The sequence below is a fragment of the Trichechus manatus genome, unplaced genomic scaffold, assembly GCF_000243295.1.
Source record: "Trichechus manatus latirostris isolate Lorelei unplaced genomic scaffold, TriManLat1.0 scaffold00017, whole genome shotgun sequence".
Lineage (NCBI taxonomy): Eukaryota > Metazoa > Chordata > Mammalia > Sirenia > Trichechidae > Trichechus > Trichechus manatus.
In genome coordinates, this window is record NW_004443953.1 from 7,429,848 (window position 1) to 7,445,486 (window position 15,639).

The 15,639-nt window shown below is 34.2% G+C and overlaps 1 protein-coding gene across 11 annotated transcripts in view; it reads right to left on the bottom strand.

The window, feature by feature from the left end:
* Positions 1-15,639, bottom strand: part of PNISR (PNN interacting serine and arginine rich protein) — a 28,628-nt gene that overhangs the window by 2,345 nt on the left and 10,644 nt on the right. For 7 of the 11 annotated variants that reach the window (XM_012554421.2, XM_023727583.1, XM_023727581.1 and 4 more), the window contains 9 exons: positions 13,584-13,772; positions 11,973-12,196; positions 10,277-10,448; positions 9,227-9,417; positions 4,991-5,128; positions 4,617-4,716; positions 3,868-3,921; positions 2,553-2,723; positions 139-1,222 (listed from right to left, as the gene is read on the bottom strand). In XM_012554421.2, the coding sequence (XP_012409875.1) occupies positions 139-1,222; positions 2,553-2,723; positions 3,868-3,921; positions 4,617-4,716; positions 4,991-5,128; positions 9,227-9,417; positions 10,277-10,448; positions 11,973-12,196; positions 13,584-13,772 (2,323 nt within the window). Of the gene's footprint in view, positions 1-138; positions 1,223-2,552; positions 2,724-3,867; positions 3,922-4,616; positions 4,717-4,990; positions 5,129-8,769; positions 9,418-10,276; positions 10,449-11,972; positions 13,353-13,583; positions 13,773-15,639 lie in introns of those variants that run through there. The other 4 variants (XM_023727585.1, XM_023727586.1, XM_023727587.1 and 1 more) reach the window with 4 other exon arrangements.

Here is a 15,639-nt window from a genome sequence, read left to right on the forward strand (position 1 = left end):
ATTACTTAAAACTATGATCATTTATCAAGTACCAAACTGAGTTATTAAAGAGAGAGAGAGAAAGGACACTTTCGACTTTGAATAAATTCAGACAAATTTTTTTTAAAATCAGACAAAATACTTTAAAAAGTATACTACCTTGATCGGGACTTAGACTTGTGTTTGCGGCTTGCCTTCTTACCAGACCTTTGAGATTTCTCCATGGATCGCGATCGACTATGTTTAGGCTTCTTAGCCTTCTTTTCTTTGCTACTTCCTGGAGATTCAGAACTGCTCCTTCCACTAGAATCAGAGCCTGAATGTTTTTTACTATCTTTGGTAGTACTTTTCTTACTATCCTGTCTAGAATCATGTCTTATAATTTTAACAGATATAGAACCACTCCTAGAGAATGTTCTTTCACTTTCTCGTTTTCTTTTTAATCTATCATCCTGACTACTAAACTTAAAATCTTTCTCTTCTCTTTTTTGTTTCTCTTTTCTTTTATCCTGTTCACGCTCCCTTTCTTTGTCTTTCTTTTTCCTATCTCTATCTATACTTCGACTCCTCTCTTTTTTCCTCTCTTGTTCTTTAGCCTCACCTTTATGCTTATGACTGCTCCCACTAAGATTTGCACGTTGATCATCGATTTTACGTCTATCTCGACTCCTACTTCGACTGGAACGATTGGTTCGCCTATCCCTTGAGCGACTTCTACTTCTACGTCTCTCTCGGGAAGGACTCCGATTTCTTCGTCTTTCTCTTTCAATGCTATTTCTATTAGATCTTCTCCTATCTCTAATCTTTACCCTAGCCCTATTGCTCTCTATTTTAATTCTGCGAGAGTAACTCCTACTCCTGCTACGTCTAGCTTTAACTGTCGGAGATCTACTCCTACTGTGTCTCTTTTTCCTTTTAGGGGAAGAAGACCGAGAAGAAGTGCGACTACTACCTGAGCTAGAACTGTATGAAGAACTAGAGACAGTACTACTGCTACTACTACTTCTACTATTGCTACTGGAACTACCGCTACTAGAACTTCCAGATCTACTCCTTCCTTGTTTCTCTTTTTCTTTATGCTCTTTTTTTGGTTCTAAAGCTGATGTAGTTTCACTTGGAATTCTTTTCTTTTCATTAACCACATCACCGTCTGCTTCTCTTGCTTCTAGTAGAAAACTATTTTGCTCTTTATGGATAAATTCATTCATCTCTTTTGTAACCCTTTCTGTTTGTTGCTTTTCTTCTGAAACAGAAAAAGACAAAAATACTAACTAGAATATACAATGAAAAAAATTCATGCCACCAAATTTCAAGCCATCAGATCATAACAACAGAGCAGAACTAGTCAATAAAAATAGAATGTGAGCCACATAAATAAAAATTTTTTAGTAGCCACATTAAAAAAGGAAAAAAGGAACACGTGAAATTAATTTTTAATAATATTTTATCAACCCAATGTATCAAAAATATCATTTATGCATGTAATTAATTAAAAATACTGAAATATTTTGCTTTTTATTTTTTTCTTGTATAAAGTGTTTGAAATCCAGTGTATTTTACACTTACAGCTCATCTCAATTTGGACTGACCACATTTCATGTGCACAACAGCTACATGTAACTAGTGACTACAGTCTTAGGCAGTGAAGCAATAGAGAGTATCAAAATATACAGATGCATGTGAAGCAAATAAGAAAAGATTTCCCTTTTGTCCAACTAAAAAAACTTGAAGGTAAATAGGTAATTATTTTAGCTGCTACCTTTTATAAAACTCACTAATTAAAACAGAACAAAATTAATGAAGCAAAAATGATTACCTTTCAAATGTGTCCAAAGTAAGATTTTTCAAAAGAAATTCAAAATAAACATTCTCTTTCATTATTTCTAGTATCACTGTGTAAAGTCTTTAGAATTGCACTCGTACAAAATATTTTAAGTAAAAAATTTCTAAAAAGTCACATCTTTTTGTTATCTATTTACCTTCTATTACTATTAAAGGTGCTAGCTACAAATTACCATCTAAAACTTAAAGTACTGCCTTCTCAAATGTCTTACATTTCTCCCATTTCAAAATTCTATTCAAGAATTTTAATAAGAAATAAAATATACTAAATACCTTCATACAGTAAAAAAATCCATTGCTGTGAAGTTGAATCCAACTCATAGCAACCCTATAGGACAGAGGAGAACTGCCGCATAGGGTTTCCAAGGCTATAAACTGTCACAGGAGCAGATGCCACATCTTTCTCTCATGGAGCAGCTGGTGGGTTTGAACCACTGACCTTTCGGCTAGCTGCCAAGCGCTTAACCACTTCTTGGCATATGGCCACTGGAATTAATGGCTCCAAAAATAAAAATTGTTCACCTTTTATAAAATGCCATATTGAGAATACTAAAATTAATCTTGATTTTAAGTTTGTTAAAAATTGCAAATGAGCTCAAAAACCTTGGTTGCAATTACATCATACATTATTTATAATCTAGCTTTAATTCTATCCTATGGTATTTTTAGGCTGGTTAAAAAATAACTACAAGCAAAATTGGTCGAAAACTAAATGAATCTAAAAGACACACCTTCCATCTGTTTATCATGTAACAGCTGCTGTTCTTTTTCTTTTCTCCAAAATGCTTCCTGTTTTTGCCGGATTCGGTGCCGTAATTCTTCATCATCAGTGTCAGATGACTCAGAGCCTCTGTCGCTCCTCTCATCTTCACTGTCTCCTGATCCATAACCACCCAGTCCACCTGCGTGCATAAAGCCCAGTCTATCATATAGAAAAATTATTCTATGCGATAAAAACTTCTTAAGGTCCGAGAAGAAAGCTCATTTCTTTTTTTATTGCCTTTTCTTGGAAGAATATGATTATTCGGGGTGGGGAGGAGTATAAATTCCACTGCTTAAGGAGTTCCTGGGACCCTCATGCAAATGATTACTTAGTATCTGATCTTACTCTTTCTGGAGTATTTCATGTATTTCTTACCGCCGAAGAATCATAAGGGTTTTGTTTTACTGTCCACGCTAACTAATATAACCATTGAACAGGGTAATAACAAAGCCTCATTAAAGCCTAACCAATTCAAATACCCCAAAAAACTTATGACAACCCTGAAAATATTTCTAAAATTAACACTTTCTTTGTCCGAAGCTTAGAAATCACAGGCAGTATGCTAAGTATGTTTCCCTAAAAAATTTGAATATTGTAAAATTCTCACTGGTATAGAAATGGTATGGTGAAAGTACTCCTCACCCTGAAGTGATCTAAATAGTGGTTGTAACAAAAATCACAAGGGTATTTGGTTCTACCCATTTCTCTTGATCCTCACAAAGATAAATTTGAAATGAAGGATGTGGAAAAGGCAAATTCCAAACTTTTTACAGCCTTGACTGTATATCATGCAAACAGCAAATTATGAACATATCACTACTATTACACTATAACATAAACCCTTTCCTCTATGTTAAAACTTCACTTACTACAAAACGGTCTATATAAAAGTCACTAAGAGCATTAAGTGAATAGGTTTTTCCCCTAGAGTATGTATGCAATAGTTTTAAAAGTGAGTTTAGACACTACTATGGCTAAATTATGAGCTATTAAGTACAAACCATGTATATACATATACTGGAGCATTAATGAGGAAATCCTCTATTACAACCTGCCTAATAAACTACATATCAGTTATCACACTTATAATATTCCCACTGTGAATGTTCTAGTCCCACCCCACCCCCCAAAAAAGGCAAATCTTTTAGAAACTGTTATAACCCTGAGACCTGGGTTTTAAAAACTGAATAGGAATAGTACAGTTTCAAAACAGAACATGTAGAGAGACTAGGTAATTGTGCTTTTCCCTTTAAGGCCCTCTCACAAATAAGGAGAACACTTACCGAGTCCAGTGAGGGAAGCCAGTGCACTGGACTGTGCCAGCTGTTTTGCAGGAGCTTTGTATCACATCAACAACAGGAACAACATGTTAACACAAATAGCCACGATTTCATAGTCATGTGAGTCTATGGTATTGTTAAATCTACTACTATTGCTGCTTTTTGGGAAGACAAGAAACATTAAAAACATAACATTCATTTTAAACCAGTAGCATGTCTGGCTTTGAAATTATAATTTGATGTGAGCTGAAATTGGTTTATAATGAGGAAAAATGTTGACTAGTTTATCTGTATTTCTATTTCTGAGGTAGCCATAATTTAACTTCTGTTTCCAATATATTTTAAAAACATTACTAAAAGTATAAAGGGGTAAATCACCTGCTTCTGTAAGAGCATAACTAATAAACAGTGAAAATAAAACTCTGAAAGTTCATAATTCAACTCACTGGTCAAAACAGATATTAGAAGTCATACACCAATATCATTGTATCTATAAAAAAATCAGGTGAAATAAATGGAACATCAGGAATTTTCCACAGTACACTTCATAGGACAACAGCATGATTACTAACTTGTGCTCAAGTTGGAGTTTTAATATGGTGTCTACAAATTTAACCTTTCCCAGAGTTAAAACATGCAAGAAGAGAATATTCAAACGCCTGATAATAATTCAACAAGGGCAACAGAAAAGTCCAATCGCTACCAAAACCAAAACACCCCACAAAACCAAAACCAAGAAACCCACAATATACCTTTCGTTGCTTTCCGGTGTGCATCTTTGGCTACGTAATAAATTTCTTCATCTGTCACATCCAGAAGAATTTCAGTCAGAAGCATTTTTGTCAGCAACATCTAAGGAAGGATATTTTATAAATTGCTTCTATTTAATTATTATAGTTAGTAATACAACATGGGTATTAGAAAATGGGCTTAATAACTGCTTTACAGCCTGTGGTTTTTTAAGTGACACTTGGATTTCACAGACATTATTTGCCCAGCAAATCTATATATTACTAAACATTTTATAAGTTTCATGAGTTCTCAGTTTAAGATAGACAAACAACAGTTTAAAAAACATTACAAACAAAATAAATTCTTATATGTGGTAAGAAATTTAATATTCTACCATTTGGTACTCTTTCTCTTCTTCAGTCATCTCTGGTTCACTTTGGTCTTCTTGAGGAACTGGAGATGGACTTCTTGTGACTTTTCCACTGCTTGCAGCCTCAACATTTTCAGTGTCTTCATCTTCCTCATCACTATCCTATTAAAAATAATAGTATGGGTAGCCCAAATTCATGCTTATAATGTAAAATCATTATCTTTCATATCAAAACTTTTAAAACTATAATTAAAAACAACTTATGAAATAGAAATATAAAAGCAAAATTGGTCTCTAAATCACATTTTTGTATTATAGATTTCATTTGGTAATAGAAAAATCGTTTCCTGGGAAGAAATGTAAGATTATAATTGGCTTATAAAAGTCAATTATTATAATTATTTTTCTGGCTTTCTTAGTCAATTTTAACCTTATTTTGTAAATGACCAGAATAACATCATGCCCAGATACTCGTTTTAATTTATATCCATTATATATAAAATAACAAATCATCATATGTTCCTGAAATGAGTGGCTGATAGAACTCTGCATAAATGAACCAGAGATATATTATTCAGTGTAACATTTACAGCTACATATTTATTTACCTATAACTGTATGACTTAAAATAAAAAGTATCTAGTCACTGCCCGGATAGGGAACACAACAGAGAGTCCCTGGTACAGCAGGAGAAAAGTGGGGCACAGAACTCAAATTCTAATAAAAAGATCAGACTTAATGGTCCGACTGAGACTAGAGGGACCCCAGAAGACATGGCCCTCAGACTCTTGTTAGCCCAAAACTAAAAAAATTCCCGAGGCCAACACTTCAGACAAAGATTAGACTGGACTATGGGACATAAAATGATACTCGTGAAGAAATGTGCCTCTTAGCTCAAGTAGATATGAGACCAAATGGGCAGCTCCTGTCCGGAGGCAAGATGAGAAGGCAAAGAGAGTAAGGAGCTCGCTGAATGGACACGGGAATCCGGGGTGGAAAGGAGGAGTGTGCTGTCACAGTACAGGGAGAGCAATTAGGGTCATATAACAATGTGTGTATACATTTTTGTATGAGAAACTAACTTGACTTATAAACTTTCACTTAAAGCACAATTAAAAAAAAAAGTTAACGAGGGAAAAAAAAAAATCTTGTCAGTTTCAATATTTTAGCTGGCCCTGGAACTTAGTGAAACTTGCTTCCTCGTAGTTACACAGTGGACAGATAGGTAAGAACAGAGGTCTGCTTCAGATGGAGGTAATGCTAGAAGTTTGTCGCTGACTTCGTATAGCTTTAGGTTTTCAGTATCCAGACAGCATATCCTAAAACAGGGCTCTTCTTTACACAAAGAAGTGTTCCATAGTCACTCTTAACAATTCTACTAAGTAAAAGAAAAGGTGATCATCTGAATACTACTATGAAAAGATTATATGAACCAGAGAAGAATACATGTAACACAAGCCCAAAGGCATTTGGAAAGAGAGGAGAATAACCTCCAAGCAATTTTTTTGATTCTAAAAAATCAATTTGGAAATCCACTATTTTAAAAAAAAAAAAAGAGAGCTAAACTTTGATAGTGTTAGTCTGTTGTTTCTTATTTGCATAATATACAGAATAAAAACACAGCTTTGGCATAGGTCTATTGAGAAAAATAAAAAGTAATGTATGACACTTCTGGAATGTAAGCAAAATCAATGTCTACTTAAAATTTAGTTGCCTTGCTCTCCTTGACACTTTTCTCTGAAGAGTAGTGAAGCAGAGAAGAGAACCTAGGAAGAGAACTCATTTCCAGAGTTACAAACAGGCCAATGCTGTGGCCGTCACACCAGCTAGGAGGGCATTACTGCTGAGTGAAAAAATTCCTAAACCACCCTGAATAGCTAAAGCAACCCTGAAAAGGAAAAACAAAGTAGGAAGACTCACACTTCCTGATCTCAAAACATGTAAAGCTACAGTAATCAAAACAATCTGATACTGTATAATGATAGACATACAGACCAATGAAATAGAATTAAGAATCCAGAAATAATCTGTGCGTCTATGGTCAACTAATTTTCAATAAAGGTGCTAAGATGATCCAATGAGGAAAGAACAGTCTTTTTAATAAATGGTACAGTGACAACTGAATTTTCATAAGCAAAAGAATAAATGTAGACCCATACCTCACACCATATACAAAAACTAACTCAAAATGGATCAAATACCTAAATTTAACAACTGAAACCGTAAAACTCTTAGGAAAAAACACAGGGGTAATGCTTTAGGACCTAGTTTTTAACAATGAACTCTTGGATGTAACACCAAAAGCACAAGCAGCAAATGACAAAATAAATGGGACCTCATCCAAATTAACAACTTTTGTTCATCAAAGGACTTTATCAAGGAAGTAAAGAGACAACCTACAGATTGGGAGAAAATTCTGGAAGCCATTTATCAGATAAGGGTTTAATATCCAAAATACATAAAGAACTCTTACGACTTAACAACAAAAGACTAACAGCCCAATCAAAAAATGGGGAAAAGATCTGAATAAACATTTCACCAAAGAGGATATACAACTGGTCAACAAGTACATGAAAATATGCTCAACGTCAATGGTCAGTAGGGAAATGCAAACGAAAACCACAATGAGGCATCACTTCACACCCACTAGAATGGCAATGATCAAAAAATTGGAAAATAATTTGGAAAAGCATAGTGACAACAGCAGCACAACTGGAAGAATGTAATTGATGTCACTGAATTGTACATGTCAAAACTTTTGAAACAGTGTAACTTTGGCTATGTATATTTTCACCAAAAAAAAAAAAAAAAAAGTCTTCCAAGGTCAAGAAGGAAGAGTGTTGACATGTCGTCAGGTTGTTAACCATTGTCATAAAACAATATATGTACTGACCGTTTAACAAGAAACTATTTGCTCTGTAAACCTTCATCTAAAGTACAATAAATATATATATATATAAAATAAAATCGGAAAATAGGTGTTGGTGAGGTTGTGGAGAAACTGGAACTCTCATCCATTGCTAGTGGGAATGGTATAGTTATCTACTGTGGAAAACATTTTGATGGTTCATCAAAAATTAAACAGAATTACCAGACCAATTACACTTCTAGCTATATATCCAAAAGAACTGAAAGCAGGAATGCAAAAATACTTGCATACTAATGGTCATTGTGGCACTATTCACTACAGCCAAAAGGTGCAAACAGCCTAAATGTACATCAACGGATGGGAAAAAAAAATGTGGTACATACATACAGTAGAATACTCAGCCATAAAGAGAAATGAAGTCCCGATACATGTCACAACATAGATAAACCTTGAAAACATCATGCTGAGCAAAATGAGTCTGTCACAAAAGGGCAAATACTGTATGATCTCATTTATATGAAATAAACAAATACATAAAAACCAAAGATTATTAGTGTTTATCAGGCGAGGAAGGGAGAGGGAAAGATAAGAGTTTTTACTTAGGGGGCATTGAGTTTATGCTAATGATGGTGGAATGATTTGGAAAAGCACAGTGAGAATGGTTATGCAACTTGAAGAATGTAATCAATGTCACTGAATTGTACATGTAGAAATTGCTGGATCGATGTATGTTTTGTTATGTACATTTTCACCACAATAAAAAATATTGCACATGACAAGTGTGAATATAACTTTCATTAAGCGGAGCGGGAAAAATTATTATTCCTATTTAATATACTTTATATGATATACTATTATATGTGTATATAATTAAACCAAATAAATTAAAAACTAGAAATAAAAAATCTTAAACCACTTGTGCAATCTAACTGACAAAAAAAAAAAAAATTAAAGATTTAAAACTTCTTACTTTCAGTGCTCATGTCAAGAACAATGTAAGTTATTACATCCTCCAGAATAAGTACATACTTAAATACTCATGAAGGGAAGACTTCTCAACTACCATTTTAACTTAGCTTTGTTTTATAATCTACCAGTAGGGAGTTAGCTGTACCACAACAAAAGAATATAGGTTTGTTTTTCAAGATACAACCTATCCAGCCTCCCACTGAATAATTTCTTTCTGTAATGAAATGTTTTAAAAACTGGCTGTCCCTTTTTCCTTTACTCTACCCTCAAGAACACATACATAAAAACATAATCCCCAATATACATATTGAAAGTAATCTCGGAGTATTACTCTAATACTTTTCTTCAGGCTAAAAGACCTATTTATTTCAATAAACCTTTCATGCAAATAAAATTCTCACGTGTCATAGGATGCTACTCACAAATTTACTTCTTTGAGGTAAACGAGGGCCATCTCCTCCTTCAGCATCTTCTGTGGCCTTCTTTTCTTTTTTGGACAATTGTGAACGTTGTTGTTCCATTCTTTCTTTCTCCAACTTCTTCTGCTTTTCACGTTCCATTTTTTCAAGACCTTCACGAATCCAAGCTGGAAGAGTCCTGCGTTTTACTGCATCTGTTTCACATGGGAAAACATTTTTACAAGTCAGTTAAATAAAAATCTTAATAAACCTGAGTTCTGTGTTCCCGAATTTCTTAAAAAAAAAAAAAAACTTCTGTGAGTAAATAAAAAAAAGAATTTTGGTGTCATTTGAGTGCTTGTAACAAATACTGTCATTCTCCAGAAAAATAATAATAATAAAAATGATCAGTTAATCATTGTGCTTTTCTTTAAATTCATCAACAACAACCAGGGCACTAGTTAAGCACACTAAATCCTCACCTCATTTAATCCTCACAAAAGCCCTAAGAGATGGCTACTATTATTTGATCCCTTTTGCAGGTGAGGAAGCTGAGGCTCAGAGATTAAATGATTTGTTCAAGGTTACATAGCCAGTAAACAGTCATGGGGACTAATTCAAAGCTAAGCTCTTATTCTATGTTACTTCCTAAAATATGGAAACAGAACAGCCAAATAAAAGCACAAGTCCATTTTCACATGGAATAAAAATTTATTTAAACAAGTACTTTTCAATAAGTTTAAAAAGGGGCACTGTTCATATATTGGCACAAAGTGTCAAATTGTAAAATTTGAAGAAAATAATCAAGATGCTATGATCACCATAAGTTTGTATTTCATAACAAAATTTGGAGCTTGAGGTAAAGATTTAAAGAAAATTATTAAAAACATTTTGTATTTTAGACCAGTATCATTTTTATATTTCTTAAGGTTTTATGACTAAAATAATAGTGTCTTAAAGTATCAATACCTAAAATACCAGAGGCATTAAAACAATTTCAGAAAACAGAGGAAATCCCTTTTACATGATCAAGAAATCATGCAACTGTGGTTTACTAAACAGTTAAATAGCTACCAATTTGCGGAGGCTCCTGCTTCACAGGAAGTGCAATAGGTGAACGCTGCCGATCCCTGAATGATGATGGCCTTTCTCTTCGATTCTGGGGAGGAGCCGGAGGTCCTGGAGGTCCTGGTTGCCAATAAGGAGGATGAAATCCACCTTGCGGTGGACCAAAAGCAGCCCCATGCTGAAAGAGTATTGCAGTTTATTTTTCCTCTCATTAATACAATATATTCTCTGGGACACACGTGTGTTATGAACTGGGACAGTAGAAATCCATGTGTGCAGCAAATCCAAGAATTCCATGGTTCTAATATCCACCGATATTTCTGCAGCCCCAAGAACCTAGGCTTACTTTCCTTAAGAAAGATAAAGATTTTCTGCCCTTGTAAATGCAAAGAGCCTTCTAAAAGCCATCTAATATACTATTTTCAAAAAGTATAGAAAAGGATATATATTTTCAAGAAATATAGAAAAGGATTTATATATATATATATATATTAGCTTTTTAATTCTGAATCCATTTATAAACTAATCCTATCACTAAGATAGCAAATAAATGCCAATTTTTTTATAACTAGAAAATGCAGGAATTTTTTTTATCAATTCCAATTTCCTACTACTAGTGAATTTAAGTAGTTGCTATAATCTTGCAAGTAATATCTACTTATAAACAAGATAGAAGTTTCTGAATCATCACATTAATTTTTTTTTCGAACTTTGCTATTTTCAGAGGTTTTTCTAAGCCAGTTGCCAAGAGAACTCTGCTTTGCTAAGTATGGGGATCTATCATGCAAATGTGGTGTAAGTAGAAGCTCCCTGCTACTATATTCTTCAGAAACCAAAACAAACAAAAACTGTCATATCTGTATACCAATTACGAGTATACAGCAAATTAAGCAGCTGAACAAGTATGAATAAGAGAACTCAAGGTGAATATTGTTTACATTTATGTCCATTATAAATTCATCATTAAATTAGTAAAATAATGTATGGTGGTTCCCCCCCAAAATTTTAAATTATGATAGCTCAGACTGTAAGGTAGCAATTGCAATTATTATCTCAAAATGACACCTAGCACTGTAATTTAAGGGTAGAGCCTGGCAAAGCAGGTAGAGAAAATAAAGCCCCACATAATGACACTATTCCCCATAGAGTTCTATGTCCCTAGGAATGAATTCGATGCTCCAAAGAAAATAATGTACAATTCCATTAGCATGTCACATTAGAATGAAAAAAAAAAAGACACTAGAAAAACGGTCATAATTCTATGTAGCGCAAAGAACTGCACTTAGATGATCTACGTTGATGTATTTATGCAAATCTTAGCCATAATCTACTATTGATAAACAATGTATTCAACTACTATGCATTTTCTAAACTTTATTTAATATTTAAATGTCACTTTGAAATCATAAATTAGAAAATAAAACATCATATAGCTACTGCACATTCATATTTTTCATTTTCTCCGATTTTTTCCCTAAAGGCCCTTTATACCACTTTCCTAAGCAAATAAAAAAACACATAACATAAAAAAATCTAACGATTTTAACACTCAAAAACAGATAAATCTTCTGAGACATAAAATGTGCTTATCTGTACAAGTCTGAAAAGGGAAACACATTATCTTAGGTACTCTTGATGAGACACTTCCAAAGAATGGATTACGTGCACATCTACAATATTAAAGCAACAAAATATCTTTCACCTGATAGTCAAACTGGTTCACTGGCCCCACTGCAAAATTATCGGGTGGTCCACCAAAGTTGTGATTGTTCTGGTTAAATATATGCCTGTTGTCAGGGGCAAATTCCCCACTGTCCTGACTGTTGCTGTCTTCAGAAGGAGGAACAATGTCCATTGGGCCTGGTGTTGGTGGCATCCATGGCTGATCTGGAGGGGGGTGTGGGGGTTGCTGATGCATTCCCCATTCTATTTAGGATTCAGGTATAAAAACATTCAACAGGGAGTTATAACAAAATCAACACAGATTTTTAAGATTTCAAGAAAGCTAGATTTTCAGTAAAGAAACAGATAAAGAAAAAATTTATGACTTCTTGGTCAAATTCCTTTTGTATATCATAAAAATAAGCAAAGACTTAAACTATTTTATAAATAATTCAAATGAGCTTACACCATTTACTCTAATTCATACCCTAAACAAATGGAAACCCAATGCTCAAAATTATTTTTAATGAATGTAACAAAATGCAAAGCAATTTTTTGGTTGAATTTTTCTTTTTGTTCAATAACACCACCATAAAAAATAGTTATCTTGAGATTTTATATAATTTCTTCCATGAACACATTTATCCTCACAACATCCCTGTGAGGTAGGGAGAAATCAAGCATTCATTTTGCCAATTTCAGAAGGGAAAACTGAGGCACAAAGAAGTAAATCATTTGCCCAAGGACATAGAGAAAGTTAGCCAAGTAAAATTAGGGGGTGGGAATGCCAGGGTGAGTCATTTGTAAGCTTGAAATTGGAGACCAAAACATTTTCAAACTTGGGGAAATTTTGCATAGCTTCAAGAAAACTAGAAATGAACCACCCCTAACAGTATCAAAGACTGGAATATTCATTATCCTTTTAAGAATGATGCTAGAGGATAACTTTCTGAATTTTCCATTCTTACAGTGAGAAACAATAATAATTAAGCATTAATAGGGAGAAGGGGATATGACTTCACCATCAGCATACACAAATGTGGGATTTTCTCTATAAATAATTTGAAGTGACTATTAAAAATAATTAATAACACAAGCCACGGAAAAATGAACTAGCATTAACTAAATCATACTGTGAGGTTAAAAAAAACAAACAAACAAAAAATAAAAAAAGTTATAGAAGATCTTCGCTATCTGAAAAAGAGGGAAGAAAAAGGTAGGGGGATGGTAGGGGCAGAGTATATTTGACAGACTAATTTGTCACATAGTGACACAATTTTTCTTTAATTAGAGGCTAGACATGTTTTGCTCTGCCAGTGCTGCTTCTGAAAAGGCCAGAGGTTGCAACAGAGAGACATAGAATGGCTCTCTTCCCTAGATGCCAAGTGAGGTTTCCAGAGTGTTCCCAGCCCCTGTCAGCCTAGGAATGAAGAACCAAGAAAAGAATCAAACTGAGTGCCACAATGCTAGCAGACTGAGTACAGAATAATTTTAATGTCAAGGTCAAATCAAACTGAAACTACCTATTCTTTAAGAGCATTAATATCAAGAAGTCATAAAACTAAGCAAATTAAATAATTTGACTTCAATCCTCATTTTATTTAAAAAAAAAAAAAAAAGTTCTAAAATTTGGAAAACATAAACAACAAACCTGGCTGCCACATTCTGTTAAAGTTTGAATCTCCTTGAAAATTCCCATGATTGTTTGGACCAGATTCCATTGTAGACATATCTTGTCCATTTGGCATCATTCCTGGTGGTTGTTCTACCATACTTTGCTGTCCTGAAGCTTCTCTTTGGGCAATCCAAGCTTGAGCCAAAGCAGCCCAGTCAATCTGGCCTAATGTAAATTAACATAGCAAAATTTAACATTCAGAATACAGGTGCTAAAAGAATAGTGTCACTACCATATATTGCCTCTACATGAAACAATCATGTCAGATATTCCTTACTAGAGGTCTGAAATACTACAGCATGTTATGGCTGAAGGACACTGAGAAAATAACCCATATTGAAAACAGAAAATATATAAACTACTTAAGACTTTCATAAAACGACTCCACAAAAAAGGTTCTTAACCTATTTTAGTATTAACTCGTAAGTATATTTCCTATACCTTAGCTTATGAAGTTTTAAAAAGTCTTCCCCCCCTCTTTCTTTTAACTACAACAAAAATGAATAATCAAACTTACTTCTTTATTCCCTGAACATATCCTATTCATCTTTCCAGGCTTACACTCAAGCCTATATTCCTTGGATAAGTGTAGCTGTCTACTCCTGCTCCTCCTCAGAGTTGCCCTTCTTTAGCTAAGGGTCCCTTCTCTAGTTAATATAACTTCCTTAACAATTCTTAGTCATTTTTTACTCAAAATTCATTGTTCTCACTGTCTTGAAAGCTCTCCTTTCCATCACATATGTGTACTTAACATTTTACAATCTAATATTATTATAAAGGAAACACAAAGCAGAGTAAGATACGATTTTTCACATCTCACTTTAGTGAAGATTAAACAAGCATTTCATACACTTTGGTGGAAACATAAATTGGCATAACCCATGTGGAGTAAAACTTGGCAATGCGTATCAAATACTTTACAGGTGTGTAACTGTGACCTAGCAAACCCAGTTCTTGGATTTTTTCCTAAGAAAATAATTGGACAAGGGAATAATATGAGACTGTACTAATTGTTTCAAAAAGCAAAAAGCTATAAACATTCAAACATCCAAAAGTGAATCTGTTAAATCACAGTACATTCTAGTGTGGCTAATTCCCTCCATGAACAACTGCTTCCTTTACCATGAGACCACAAGAACTGGATGGTGCCCAGCTACTATTACTGAACATTTTTATCAGATTCTACAGAAGAATCCTCATCAAAGAGGGGGAAATGCAGAACAGAATTTCAAATTCTAATGGACTCCAGACTTTCTGGAGCCATGGAGGTTGGATGAACACCTGAAACTATTGTCCTGAAATAATATTTAAACTTTAAACAAAAAATATCCCCTGAAGTCTTCTTAACACCAAATAATAGTTAAGCTTAACTAGTAAAGACTGTCTGGCCTTGAGCACTGTGCTCTTTTAAGAACTATCTACATGGGATCAAACTGACAACAGCAACTTGAAAGATTAGATAAGAAGCTTAGGGGGCAGTGAGTTTATTGTAATGGGGGAGGACTAACTCAGAAAAGGAGGGTGAGAATGACTGTACAACTCAAAGAATGTAATCAATGTCACTAAATTGTACATGTAGAAATTGCGGAATTGGTGTATGTTTTGCTGTGTATATTCTCAACAACAAAAAATTTTTAAAAATTACAGTGCATTCTGCAACAGAATACTACAAAGTTGTTGCCGCTGCCGTCAAGTTGATTCCGACTCATAGCAACCCTATACGACAGAGTAGAACTGCTCCACAGGGCTTCTAAGGAGCGGCTGGTGGATTCGAACTGCCGACCTTTTGGTCAGCAGCCGAACTCTTAACCACTGTGCCACTAGGGCTCCAGAATACTAAATAGCTATTAGGAAAAGATATAGCATCAGATTAACCAACAGAGTAAGGGCAGAGCAGGGTACAGGGAGATACAGATAAAACAAGATTGGTCATGAATTAGTAACTGTTAATGCTAAGCAATAAATGAGGACTTCCTATACTCTTTTTCCTACCTTTGTATATGCTTGAAATATTCCATTATCAAAAAATTTT